This window comes from Oncorhynchus kisutch, linkage group LG30, assembly GCF_002021735.2.
Source record: "Oncorhynchus kisutch isolate 150728-3 linkage group LG30, Okis_V2, whole genome shotgun sequence".
NCBI lineage: Eukaryota > Metazoa > Chordata > Actinopteri > Salmoniformes > Salmonidae > Oncorhynchus > Oncorhynchus kisutch.
In genome coordinates, this window is record NC_034203.2 from 48,485,036 (window position 1) to 48,500,160 (window position 15,125).

The following is a 15,125-nucleotide window of genomic DNA, read 5'->3' on the forward strand; positions in this document are numbered from 1 at the left end:
TATCCCTCTATGATCATCCCTCTATCCCTCTTTGATCATCCATCCATCCCTCTTTGATCATCCCTCCATACCTCTTTGATCATCCCTCTATCCCTCTTTGACCATCCCTCCATCCCTCTTTGATCATCCCTCTAACCCTCTTTGATCATCCCTCCATCCCTCTTTGATCATCCCTCTATCACTCTATGATCATCCCTCTATCCCTCTTTGATCATCCCTCCATCCCTCTTTGATCATCCATCTATCCCTCTTTGATCATCCCTCTATCTCTCTTTGATCATCCCTCTATCCCTCTTTGATCATCCCTCTATCCCTCTTTGATCATCCCTCTTTCCCTCTTTGATCATCCTTCCATCCCTCTTTGATCATCCCTCTATCCCTCTTTGATCATCCCTCTATCCCTCTTTGATCATCCCTCTATCCCTCTTTAATCATCCCTCTATGATCATCCCTCTATCCCTCTTTGATCATCCCTCTATCCCTCTTTGATCATCCTTCCATCCCTCTTTGATCATCCCTCTATCTCTCTTTGATCATCCCTCTTTGATCATCCATATTTGATAATCCATCCATCCATCTCTCTTTGATCATCCATATTTGATCATCCCTCTATCCCTCTTTGATCATCCCTGTATCCCTATTTGATCATCCCTCTATCCCTCTTTGATCATCCCGCCAATCTCTTTGATCATCCCTCCATCCCTCTTTGATCATCCCTCTATCCCTCTATGATCATCCCTTTATCCCTCTTTGGTCATCCTCTATCCCTATTTGATCATCCCTCTTTGATCATCCCTCTATCCCTCTTTGGTCATCCCTCTATCCCTATTTGTTCATCAGTTTTTGATCATCCCTCTATCCCTCTTTGATCATCCCTCTATCCCTCTTTGATCATCCCTCCATCCCTCTTTGATCATCCCTCCATCCCTCTTTGATCATCCCTCCATCCCTTTTTGATCATCCCTCCATCCCTCTTTGATCATCCCTCTATGATCATCCCTTTATCCCTCTTTGGTCATCCCTCTTTGATCATCCCTCTAACCCTCTTTGATCATCCCTCCTTGATCATCCCTCTAACCCTCTTTGATCATCCATCTATCCCTCTATATCATCCATCTTTGATCATCCCTCTATCCCTCTAAGATCATCCCTCTTTGATCATCACTCTATGATCATCCCTCTATCCCTCTTTGATCCTCCCTCTATGATCATCCCTCTTATCATCCCTCTATCCCTCTTTCATTCCTTTATCTCTCCATCACTCCAGCCTGGAGTCAAGAGGTCAGAGAAAGGTCATGTGGTGTCATGTGATGTTTTCATTGTAGGAATGTGATGTCATGAACTACATCAGAGAGACCTGCGGCTGCTGTGGTGAGTAAATTATATTTGTCACATGCGCCGAATACAACAGGTGTAGACCTTACTGTGAAATGGTTACTACAAGCCCTTAACCAACAATGCAGTTCAAGACAGACAGACAGACAGACAGACAGACAGACAGACAGACAGACAGACAGACAGACAGACACAGACACAGACACAGACAGACAGACAGACAGACAGACAGACAGACAGACAGACAGACAGACAGACAGACGCACACAGACCAACACACTGTTAACTCATGTAACCCTGTACTGTGTTGTCCGTGCAGACTGTGAGAAGCGGTGTGGGGCGCTGGACATCGTGTTTGTGATTGACAGCTCAGAGTCAGTGGGTCTGACCAATTTTACTCTGGAGAAGAACTTTGTGATCAACACCATCAACAGACTGGGATCCATGGCCAAGGACCCCAACTCAGAGACAGGTACAACACATTACAGATTCTAATGCCCAGGTAACTAAAGATTATGTTGAATACTGAGTTCTTGCTCATTCAACCATACTAATACCTCCCAGGTACCAGAGTGGGGGTGGTCCAGTACAGTCACAGTGGAACCTTCCAGGCCATCAGGCTCAATGACTCCAAGATCGACTCACTGTCTGCCTTCAAGGTAATATGATAGTAATAATAACAATAATAACAATAATAATGATGATAGTGATATAAATAACAATAATAACAATAATAATAACAATAATAATAATGATGATAGTGATAATAACAACAATAATAAACCTATAATAATACTAATAACAATAATAATAGACCTATAATAATACTAATAACAATAATAATAGACCTATAATAATACTAATAACAATAACAATAATAATAGACCTATAATAATACTAATAACAACAATAATAAACCTATAATAATACTAATAACAATAATAATAGACCTATAATAATACTAATAACAATAACAATAATAATAGACCTATAATAATACTAATAACAATAATAATAGACCTATAATAATACTAATAACAATAACAATAATAATAGACCTATAATAATACTAATAACAATAACAATAATAATAGACCTATAATAATACTAATAACAATAACAATAATAATAGACCTATAATAATACTAATAACAATAACAATAATAATAGACCTATAATAATACTAATAACAATAATAGACCTATAGTAATACTAATAACAATAATAACAATAATAATAGACCTATAGTAATACTAATACTAATAACAATAATAATAGACCTATAATAATACTAATAACAATAACAATAATAATAGACCTATAATAATACTAATAACAATAACAATAATAATAAACCTATAGTAATACTAATAACAATAATAGACCTATAATAATACTAATAACAATAATAACAATAATAATAAACCTATAGTAATACTAATAACAATAATAATAGACCTATAATAATACTAATAACAATAATAACAATAATAATAGACCTATAGTAATACTAATAACAATAATAACAATAATAATAGACCTATAGTAATACTAATAACAATAATAATAGACCTATAATAATACTAATAACAATAATAGACCTATAATAATACTAATAACAATAATAACAATAATAATAAACCTATAGTAATACTAATAACAATAATAATAGACCTATAATAATACTAATAACAATAATAACAATAATAATAGACCTATAGTAATACTAATAACAATAATAACAATAATAATAGACCTATAGTAATACTAATAACAATAATAGACCTATAGTAATACTAATAACAATAATAATAGACCTATAGTAATACTAATAACAATAATAATAGACCTATAATAATACTAATAACAATAATAACAATAATAACAATAATAATAGACCTATAATAATACTAATACTAATAACAATAATAATAGACCTATAGTAATACTAATAACAATAATAATAGACCTATAGTAATACTAATAACAATAATAATAAACCTATAATAATACTAATAACAATAACAATAATAATAGACCTATAATAATACTAATAACAATAACAATAATAATAGACCTATAGTAATACTAATAACAATAATAATAAACCTATAATAATACTAATAACAATAATAACAATAATAATAGACCTATAATAATACTAATAACAATAATAACAATAATAATAGACCTATAGTAATACTAATAACAATAATAGACCTATAGTAATACTAATAACAATAATAATAGACCTATAATAATACTAATAACAATAACAATAATAATAGACCTATAATAATACTAATAACAATAATAACAATAATAACAATAATAACTAATAATAAATGTAATAATAATAATAACAATAATAATACAACCATAATAATAATTATACTACTGTTACGGTTTTCTAAGTGTGGTGAAGGAGAGTCGGACCAAACTGCAGCGTGTCGATTGCGATCCATATTTATTTAAACAAACGTAAACACGACTAAACACGAACACTACAAAAACAATAAACAAAACGAAAACCGAAAACAGCCTATACTTGTGTCAACTAACATCAAACAAGGACATCAAGACACTCAGGACAAATAGGACAATCACCCACGACAAACTCAAAGAATATGGCTGCCTAAATATGGTTCCCAATCAGAGACAACGATAAGCACCTGCCTCTAATTGAGAACCACTCCAGACAGCCATAGACCTTGCTAGATAACCCCACTAGCTACAATCCCAAAAACATACACACCAAAACCCCAAGACAAAACACACCACAATACAAAAACTCCATGCCACACCCTGGCCTGACCCAATACATGAAGAAAAACACAAAATACTTAGACCAGGGCGTGACAACTACTACTAATAATAACAATAATAATACAACTATAATAATAATAAAAACTAAAATAATAACAATAACACGATCATAATAATAACAATAACAAGAATAATATGTGACTCCCTGTCTGCCTTCAAGGTATTTGGAGTGACACGCACATGTTTAACATTACCTGACACCTGAAGACTTGCATTAGCTCAGCGGGCTAACAGTCTTCTGTTGTGCAGATCACCAGAGTTTGACCTTGGAACCCAGTCTGTGACATAAACACACACACCCTCCCACCCTCTGCCTGACTGTAGACTTTGAATTAGCTGCCCAAACTAATTACTAGGCTGTAGCTCAGTGGGCTAACACCCTCCCACCCTCTGTCTGACTGTCTGTCTGTAGGATGCGGTAAAGCGTCTGGAATGGATAGCCGGGGGGACGTGGACCCCATCAGCGCTGAAATACGCCTACGACCACCTGATCAAAGACAGTCGCAGAGCTAAAGCCAACGTCACCGTGGTGGTCATCACAGACGGACGGTTTGACCCCAGGGACGACGACTCACTGCTCACATACCTCTGCAGGTAGCTGACCGGGAGAGGGGTTGTCTGGGATATGTTTTATCAACTGTTCTTACTGACGATTTTTGTGTGTGTGTGTGTGTGTGTGTGTGTGCGTGTGTGCGTGTGTGTGTGCAGCGACCCCAGTGTGGACGTGAGCGCTATAGGTATAGGGGACATGTTTGACCAGATAGAGGAGAATGAGAGCCTGAAGAGTATAGCCTGTCAGAGAGACGGTAGGGTGCTGGGGATGAGGCGCTTCGCTGATCTGGTGGCAGAGGAGTTCATCGACAAGATCGAGACCGTGCTCTGCCCAGGTACACACACACACACCTACATTATGTACACACACACCTACAGTATGTACACACGTACACACACACACACACACACACACACACACACACACACACACACACACACACAGTCTTTTATAACTAACCTTGTCCGATTCAAAATTATATTTTCCCTAACCCTTAACCCGAACTCTAACCCCAAAACCTGACCCTGACCCTAACCATAGCTCCTAACCCTAACTCTTAACCCTAAACCTAACCCTGACCCTAACCATAGCTCCTAACCCTAAAACTAACCCCTAAGCCTAATTCTAACCTTAACCCCCTAGAAATAACATTTAACCTTGTGGGGACCAACAACATGTCCCCAGTTGGTCAAACTATCTGTTAGTTTACTATTCTAGTGGGGACCAACAACATGTCCCCAGTTGGTCAAAATATCTGTTAGTCTACTATTCTAGTGGGGACCAACAACATGTCCCCAGTTGGTCAAACTATCTGTTAGTCTACTATTCTAGTGGGGACCAACAACATGTCCCCAGTTGGTCAAAATATCTGTTAGTCTACTATTCTAGTGGGGACCAACAACATGTCCCCAGTTGGTCAAACTATCTGTTAGTCTACTATTCTAGTGGGGACCAACAACATGTCCCCAGTTGGTCAAAATATCTGTTAGTCTACTATTCTAGTGGGGACCAACAACATGTCCCCAGTTGGTCAAACTATCTGTTAGTCTACTATTCTAGTGGGGACCAACAACATGTCCCCAGTTGGTCAAAATATCTGTTAGTCTACTATTCTAGAGGGGACATCTTTAGTTTAGTTAAACATGTCCACACCTACAGTACCAGTCAAAAGTTTGGACACACCGACTCATTCAAGGGGTTTTCTTTATTTTTACTATTTTCTACATTGTAGAATAATAGTGAAGACTTTAAAACTATGAAATAACACATATGGAACCATGGAGTAACCAACAGTGTTTAAAAATCGAAATATATTTTATATTTGAGATCCTTCAAAGTATCATCCTTCAAGTGCTATGATTAAACTGACTCTCAGAAGGACCTTGATGACAGCTTTGCACACTCTTGGCATTGTCTCAACCAGCTTCACGAGGAATGCTTTTTCAACAGTCTTGAAGGCGTTCCCACATATGCTGAGCACTTGTTGGCTGCTTTTCCTTCATTCTGCAGTCCAACTCATCCCAAACCATCTCAATTGGGTTGAGGTCAGGTGATTGTGGAGGCCAGGTCTTCTGATGCTGCACTCCATCACTGTCCTTGTTCAAATAGCCCTTGCACAGCCTGGAGGTGTGTTGGGTCATTGTCCTGTTGAAAAACAAATGATAGTCCCACTAAGCGCAAACGAAACGTGACGGCGTATCGCTGCAGAATACTGTGGTAGCCATGCTGGTTAAGTGTGCCTTGAATTCTAAATTAATCACAAACAGTGTTACCAGAAAAGCACCATCACACCTCCTCCTCCATGCTTCAAGGTGGGAACCACACATGCGGAGATCATCCAGGTCGCCAGGTCGCAATTGTAAATGAGAACTTGTTCTCAACTTGCCTACCTGGTTAAATAAAGGTAAAATAAATTAAAAAATCCGTTCACCTACTCTGCATCTCACAAAGACATGGAGGTTGGAACCAAAAATCAGACCAAAGGACAGAATTCAACCGGTCTAACATCTATTGCTTGTGTTTCTTGACCCAAGCAAGTCTCTTCTTCTTATTGGTGTCCTTTAGTAGTGGTTTCTTTGCAGCAATTCGACCATGAAGGCCTGATTCACACAGTCTCCTCTGAACAGGTGATGTTGAGATGTCTGTTACTTGAACTCTGAAGCATTTATTTGGGCTGCAGTTTCTGAGGCAGGTAACTCTAATGAACTTATCCTCTGCAGCAGAGGTAACTCTGGGTCTTCCTTTCCTGTGGCGGTCCTCATGAGAGCCAGTTTCATCATAGCGCTTGGTGGTTTTTGCAACTGCACTTGAAGGGTGGCTACTTTGAAGAATCTCAAATATAAAATATGTTTTGATTTGTTTAACACTGTTTTGGTTACTACATGATTCCATATGTGTTATTTCATAGTTTTGATGTCTTCACTATTATTCTACAATGTAGATTATTTTTTTAAAGTGTTTAAAAAACTCTCTCAATAACCTCTCTCTTTGTCTCTTTATCATTCTGTCAGATCCTGTCATCGTGTGTCCTGACCTCCCCTGTAAAACTGGTAAGATTATTCTGAGGATTTTCATTCTGATTTTTAATTGTCACATGCCCTAAGGGCTGTGATTAAAGTTGGTTTTGAACCCTGAACCTGCTGGTTGAGTGCAGTCCAGTCCAGTACTTAACTCGTTCTCCACACTGTCTCGCTTGGTTTGACATCAGAAAACGTTTAAAGGTTTACATGAGCATGGCAGTCCATCACCTTGAGGCTCTACAATGTCCGCATAGTAAGGAAGATAGTTCAACCAGAGATTTGAAGAACTAACGAGTTAGAGAGAGTAGAACTGAGAAGCTACATGCTTGGTGGGTGTACCGGAGGCCATATTAGGTGTACCGGAGGCCATATTAGGTGTACCGGAGGCTATAATAGGTGTACCGGAGGCCATATTAGGTGTACCGGAGGCTATAATAGATGTACCGGAGGCCATAATAGGTGTACCGGAGGCCATATTGGGTGTACCGGAGGCCATATTGGGAAGTGACCATTTGGGATGTTGATGCGTCGTGTCGCGTTCTTCCGCCCACCATTCTCCCGCTCGTTGCAGGAGGGGGCGTGCCCGTGCCCGACAGCGTGGCCCCTCCCCCCTGGGAGGAGCTTGCGGAGCAAGGCAGCCCCTCAATGGTCCCTTCCTCAGTCGGGGGCGTAGCCAGCCTGCTGGGCAGCCTACGGGAGCAGCAGTATGGGGTTGGCGTGGCGACCATGGCCTACACGGCTCAGCGGGCTAAGCTAGCTCAGCCAGGCGCTGACAGGCAGCAGTGGACACAGCTGTTCATCGACTCCTTCAGGCTGGTATACGGAGACATCATGGGAGACCCAGCCAAAGCACTGGGGCTGTGTTAATGGGTGCTAGCTAGCAATCTAACAAAACTAGCTGATGAGCTAATGTTACTGACTAATGCACTAACGATGCAAGCTAATGAGTTAACAGTGCTAATTAATGGATTAAGGGTGCTAGCGCTGCTTATATTGTCAGCTATATGCTAAGTGTAAGCTCTGTGCTAATTTTTAATGCTAATATTGTTACCTCGATGCAATCACTTAGTCAGTTTAGTCTAATTTCGCTTGGAATATTTTAAACATATTAGATTTAAGCACTTTTTGTTAGTATGCATAACTCTGGGAGGATGCTAACAGAGTAGACAAGCTTCAGGCAGGTGGTAAGTTTTGCTGCTAACATATCTCTAAGCTTGTTGTTAAGGTGAGTGATTAGCTATTATAGCTCTGGATCTGGAGGTTTTAAAGCCTGGTTAGTTGGACATTTAAGACAGTTCAATATTATGTATATGGCTGTGATGTTGAACCCATTTACCACTGTGAACCACTCAAATCCCTCGAACCACTTGCTGAATCGCTGTATGATTCCTCAAAGACACCGTTTTGCAGTTTTGCACATCGCCATAGTTACAGCAGCCATTTTATTTTTCTGTGAATGTTAGTGTTTGGGTTGGTTATGGGCATTACACGTTAGGCCTGTAGGATTATTGGATATTGGGTAGAGAATTTATTGAATGGACATGATCTGTTGGATAAACCTTCATTTAAGTTAATTAAATACATTTAATAAAACTAACTAACTAATAAATAATTGCTTTTTAAAAATAACAATTACTCTATCCATCTGGTATTGTTTGGTGTGCATGCGAAGGGGGGGGGTGGTGGTAGACTGGGAAAGTTTACTGTATTTTAGCTCTGAGACTGCAACATGCTTAGCATCAGCTAAATATAGGTATTATTGGATTAACAATATCCTACAGAGAGAAAATCTTAAAGATGTGATCATGTATTTTTAGTAGAGTATATTTTCCTTGCCTGTCATGTTTGCCTATGTGAAATAAATCATTAGTGTGAAGGGAAACAATGAGTCATGTTGTTGTTGTATCTCTGAGTCCTACTATACAACCATCCTTCAGGTCAGCCATGTTACAGGTCCCTAAAACAGTCAGTAAAATAGCCTTTTGAGTGACTGAAACATCACACACAATATTTTTTCCTGATCAAGATGGTAAATATTTGAGATGTTTTCTTCTTCCTTCGTGTCAAACTACCAGGTAGTCTGACAAGACAGACTGAGTTGGTGGGGAGCTAGTAGACTGAGTGGACAGGGAGCTAGTAGACTGAGTGGACAGGGAGCTAGTAGACTGAGTGGGCAGGTAGCTAGTAGACTGAGTGGGCAGGGAGTTAGTAGACTGAGTGGACAGGGAGCTAGTAGACTGAGTGGGCAGGGAGCTAGTAGACTGAGTGGGCAGGGAGCTAGTAGACTGAGTGGACAGGGAGCTAGTAGACTGAGTGGGCAGGGAGCTGGTAGACTGAGTGGACAGGGAGCTAGTAGACTGAGTGGGCAGGGAGCTAGTAGACTGAGTGGGCAGGGAGCTAGTAGACTGAGTGGACAGGGAGCTAGTAGACTGAGTGGACAGGGAGCTAGTGGGCTGAGTGGGCGGGGAGCTAGTGGGCTGAGTGGGCAGGGAGCTAGTAGACTGAGTGGGTGGGGAGCTAGTGGGCTGAGTGGGCAGGGATCTTACCTTGACGGACAGTTCTTTGAAAACGCCTGTCAAGCAACATGGACTCAGTGAACATTGTTGCAGTCAGATTATCTCAATCAAATGTGCTGATACACAATGCAACTCAAACAACATTGACATTGCATGCAACATCCAAACCTGTCACACATCATGGTTTCACAAATAATTTGTTTATCCAACTGTTTGGTTACTGTAACAGCATCCATATAGACAACATGTTGGCTATATAATTTAGCTAGCTAGCCCAAATGGAAGTGTCAGCACTGTTTATCAAGCTACCTATATAGTTCATCTGGGGGAAAATGTGTTGTAAAGTTAGTACAGGTTGAGGTCATATAGGCATTTATACTGTATGTCAGACAATGGTCATACAGTAAATCATGACAATCAATGATGTCAAGAAGTTTTTACGAATCTCCCTTTTGATATGTCTTTTGATGTAATGACATGACAATGTGTCTGAGTTTTGGGCAGACACATGCTGGCTGAAGACCTAGCTAAATAGTAATTAGCTAACACCAGATACAAGTGGAAACCTAGAAGTATATTTGCCTAAGATGAATAGGGGAAACGTCTTATTATATTTGCTGACACGCTGCAGTCAAATTTTGGCACTTACTACCTAGTTGTGTGTGCAAACCATGCCCTCTATTTAAATTAGGTAAGAGTTTAAGACATTACTATTGGTGTCTTAAAATTTGCCTTTTTGTGATGTCACAAAAGGCCCTTAATAATCCCGCCTCCTGAATCCAAGTGTTTGACATGAGGGATGTAGAAGCAACAGTCATTTTTCATACCTTGATTTGGTTTCATCCAAATATAGTTTTGACTGTTCGGGACATTTACGTTTTAGTAAAGTGATTTTAATAACCTGCTTTTAATATCCTGCAGAGAGCATGCAGTTAATGGATGGGTAGATCTTTGTTCAGTTATATGCAGTTAATGGATGGGTAGATCTTTGTTCAGTTATATGCAGATAATGGATGGGTAGATCTTTGTTCAGTTATATGCAGTTAATGAATGGGTAGATCTTTGTTCAGTTATATGCAGTTAATGGATGGGTAGATCTTTGTTCAGTTATATGCAGTTAATGGATGGGTAGATCTTTGTTCAGTTATATGCAGTTAATGGATGGGTAGATCTTTGTTCAGTTATATGCAGTTAATGGATGGGTAGATCTTTGTTCAGTTATATGCAGTTAATGGATGGGTAGATCTTTGTTCAGTTATATGCAGATAATGGATGGGTAGATCTTTGTTCAGTTATATGCAGTTAATGGATGGGTAGATCTTTGTTCAGTTATATGCAGTTAATGGATGGGTAGATCTTTGTTCAGTTATATGCAGTTAATGGATGGGTAGATCTTTGTTCAGTTATATGCAGTTAATGGATGGGTAGATCTTTGTTCAGTTATATGCAGTTAATGGATGGGTAGATCTTTGTTCAGTTATATGCAGTTAATGGATGGGTAGATCTTTGTTCAGTTATATGCAGTTAAAGGATGGGTAGATCTTTGTTCAGTTATATGCAGTTAATGGATGGGTAGATCTTTGTTCAGTTATATGCAGTTAATGGATGGGTAGATCTTTGTTCAGTTATATGCAGATAAAGGATGGGTAGATCTTTGTTCAGTTATATGCAGTTAAAGGATGGGTAGATCTTTGTTCAGTTATATGCAGTTAATGGATGGGTAGATCTTTGTTCAGTTATATGCAGTTAATGGATGGGTAGATCTTTGTTCAGTTATATGCAGTTAAAGGATGGGTAGATCTTTGTTCAGTTATATGCAGTTAATGGATGGGTAGATCTTTGTTCAGTTATATGCAGTTAATGGATGGGTAGATCTTTGTTCAGTTATATGCAGATAAAGGATGGGTAGATCTTTGTTCAGTTATATGCAGTTAAAGGATGGGTAGATCTTTGTTCAGTTATATGCAGTTAATGGATGGGTAGATCTTTGTTCAGTTATATGCAGATAAAGGATGGGTAGATCTTTGTTCAGTTATATGCAGTTAATGGATGGGTAGATCTTTGTTCAGTTATATGCAGTTAATGGATGGGTAGATCTTTGTTCAGTTATATGCAGTTAATGGATGGGTAGATCTTTGTTCAGTTATATGCAGTTAATGGATGGGTAGATCTTTGTTCAGTTATATGCAGTTAATGGATGGGTAGATCTTTGTTCAGTTATATGCAGATAATGGATGGGTAGATCTTTGTTCAGTTATATGCAGTTAAAGGATGGGTAGATCTTTGTTCAGTTATATGACAAATTATCTGAGAACCCAAAAACTAATTATAAGGTGTTCCTCAGGGTTCGGTACTTGGACCCCTGCAGTTCTTGTTATACATGTTGGCACTTTAATTCCTATACATGGTAGGGATGTCATGGCCATAATAACGACATATATCTATGGTTATCAATGAACCAAGAGGAGGCTGCTGTAAAACATTTCACTGTACCTATCTGTTGTATGTGACAATACATGTATTGTTATTTATTTTTGGCATTTTTTGGCATATAAATATTGGATGACAGCTTCCTTTTCCCCTCTTCACTCAGACTAGACAGCCTGTCAACTTCCTCTTCCCCTCTTCACTCAGACTAGACAGCCTGTCAACTTCCTCTTCCCCTCTTCACTCAGACTAGACAGCCTGTCAACTTCCTCTTCCCCTCTTCACTCAGACTAGACAGCCTGTCAACTTCCTTTTCCCCTCTTCACTCAGACTAGACAGCCTGTCAACTTCCTCTTCCCCTCTTCACTCAGACTAGACAGCCTGTCAACTTCCTCTTCCCCTCTTCACTCAGACTAGACAGCCTGTCAACTTCCTCTTCCCCTCTTCACTCAGACTAGACAGCCTGTCAACTTCCTCTTCCCCTCTTCACTCAGACTAGACAGCCTGTCAACTTCCTTTTCCCCTCTTCACTCAGACTAGACAGCCTGTCAACTTCCTTTTCCCCTCTTCACTCAGACTAGACAGCCTGTCAACTTCCTTTTCCCCTCTTCACTCAGGCTAGACAGCCTGTCAACTTCCTCTTCCCCTCTTCACTCAGACTAGACAGTCTGTCAACTTCCTCTTCCCCTCTTCACTCAGACTAGACAGCCTGTCAACTTCCTTTTCCCCTCTTCACTCAGGCTAGACAGCCTGTCAACTTCCTCTTCCCCTCTTCACTCAGACTAGACAGCCTGTCAACTTCCTTTTCCCCTCTTCACTCAGACTAGACAGCCTGTCAACTTCCTCTTCCCCTCTTCACTCAGACTAGACAGATTATGTTATCTAGCTGTGTGTGTGTGTTTCTGAGCCAGCTGCTGTCAGCTGTGTGTGTGTGTGCGCGAGTTAACATGTGTTGGTGTGTGTCTATGTATGTTCATAATTCCAGTAGATGCGTGTGTGTCAATGCGTGTGTGTGTCTTCAACGTGTGTGTGTGTGTGTGTGTGTTTCAGAGCCAGCGGTGGCCAGCTGTGTCCAGCGCCCTGTGGACCTTGTGTTCATGCTGGACGGGTCAGAGAGGATGGGAGTGGAGAACCACCGCCGAGCCAAGGAGTTCATCGAGAACGTGGCGCGCCGCCTCACCCTGGCCAACGGCCAATCAGATGACAGGAACGCCCGCATCGCCCTGCTGCAGTACGGCAGCAAATCAGAACAGAAGGTTGAGTTTTCACTCACGCACAATCTGACGGTGATCGCTGATTCGCTGGCTGGGATGAGCTACATGGACTCCGCCTCCTCTCTGGGCAGCGCCATCATACACGCTGTCAACAACCTGGTGATGTCACAGGTACACGTTACGCACACACGCTGTCAACAACCTGGACAGTTCTACCTACAGTGTACACTGTGTAACTATACTGTCTCTGTTCTACAGTCGTAATACTGTATAACTACACTGTCTCTGTTCTACAGTCGTAATACTGTGTAACTATACTGTCTCTGTTCTACTGTCGTAATACTGTGTAACTATACTGTCTCTGTTCTACAGTCGTAATACTGTGTAACTATACTGTCTCTGTTCTACAGTCGTAATACTGTGTAACTATACTGTCTCTGTTCTACAGTCGTAATACTGTGTAACTATACTGTCTCTGTTCTACAGTCGTAATACTGTGTAACTATACTGTCTCTGTTCTACAGTCGTAATACTCTATAACTATACTGTCTCTTTGTGCTCTACAGGGCAGCCGTCTGGCGCGTCGAAACGCAGAACTGTCTTTTGTCTTCATTACCGACGGAATCACTGCCAGCGAAAGCCTGGAGGAGGGCGTGTCGGCCATGCGGCGGGCTGAGGGTGTTCCCACGGTGATCGCCATGGGGACCGACACGGACCAGGACGTGCTGAGGAAGGTTGCTCTGGGAGACACGTCAGCCATCTTTAGAGGAGAGGACTACGCCACGCTGGGGAAACCCACATTCCTAGAACGCTTCATCCGCTGGGTCTGCTAATCAGCTCGTTAGAGCTAACCAGCTAACGAGCTCGTTAGAGCTAACCAGCTGTGTTTTAACTAACAGTTAAAGGTGCAATCCGTAAGAATCTTTTTAGTAACGAAATAAACAAACAAATCAATGTGTTCTCAGATGTGAAGGTGCTCTGTGCTTTGCAAAGTTTAAGCAAAAAGTGGCAGAACTTGGAAGCTCAACTTCTAGCTCGTCCAAGAGACACAAGGCACTCCAGATTTTTGTATCTTTTAAATGAATTAAATGACAGATTTCACCTTTAACTAGCTAAGCCCAAACAACCAAAGCCTTTCTCATCAGAGAGTTACTGAAGTGTGAAAGAGGTTGCAATTGTAAGTCTTGTTTCTTTTTTTTTTTTTGTATTGTGTTTCTAGAAGAGATCCCTCACTGTGAGGTCTGTATCAGTACGTTTGTATTTTACACTAAAGGTGCTATTCTAGTGGAAGGAGTTACACACAGTCTCGTGTTGCACAAACAGTCAACTCTGTTTATCAAACAGTCTTAATTTTTAAACAGTTCAGTTTTTCAAACTTTGTAATTTCGATAGAAGTGCCGCTTTATACTTTATTATTCTAGTTCAGGGGACCATCCACTCATTTAGACACATCTCTCACACACATCTCTCACACACATCTCTCACACACATCTCTCACACACATCTCTCACACACAAACACACCAATTAGTTCAGGGTTTCAAACTCGGTCCTGTCCTCCTGCTGAGCTAGCTACTCTGAGCTAGCTACTAAACCCAACACACCTTTATCCAACACACCCATACTTTTACCCAACACACCCACACTTTTACCCAACACACACACACACACACACTGAAAATGCATTTGTTGTAAACTGAGCAGTATGTAATAAAGCTAGCTGTGGTGAAACCAGA

General features: G+C 40.3%; 1 protein-coding gene across 8 annotated transcripts in view; it reads left to right on the forward strand.

Annotated features, from left to right (window-relative positions):
* Nucleotides 1-15,125, forward strand: part of LOC109885007 (collagen alpha-2(VI) chain) — a 56,683-nt gene extending 41,558 nt beyond the window's left edge. For 5 of the 8 annotated variants that reach the window (XM_031810224.1, XM_031810226.1, XM_031810225.1 and 2 more), the window contains 8 exons: nt 1,326-1,371; nt 1,655-1,807; nt 1,900-1,994; nt 4,574-4,755; nt 4,870-5,048; nt 7,225-7,263; nt 13,227-13,561; nt 13,957-14,605. In XM_031810224.1, coding sequence (XP_031666084.1) covers nt 1,326-1,371; nt 1,655-1,807; nt 1,900-1,994; nt 4,574-4,755; nt 4,870-5,048; nt 7,225-7,263; nt 13,227-13,561; nt 13,957-14,223 — 1,296 coding nt within the window. In that variant the 3' untranslated portion in view covers nt 14,224-14,605. Of the gene's footprint in view, nt 1-1,325; nt 1,372-1,654; nt 1,808-1,899; nt 1,995-4,573; nt 4,756-4,869; nt 5,049-7,224; nt 7,264-7,804; nt 9,116-13,226; nt 13,562-13,956 lie in introns of those variants that run through there. The other 3 variants (XR_004206360.1, XM_031810223.1, XM_031810227.1) reach the window with 3 other exon arrangements.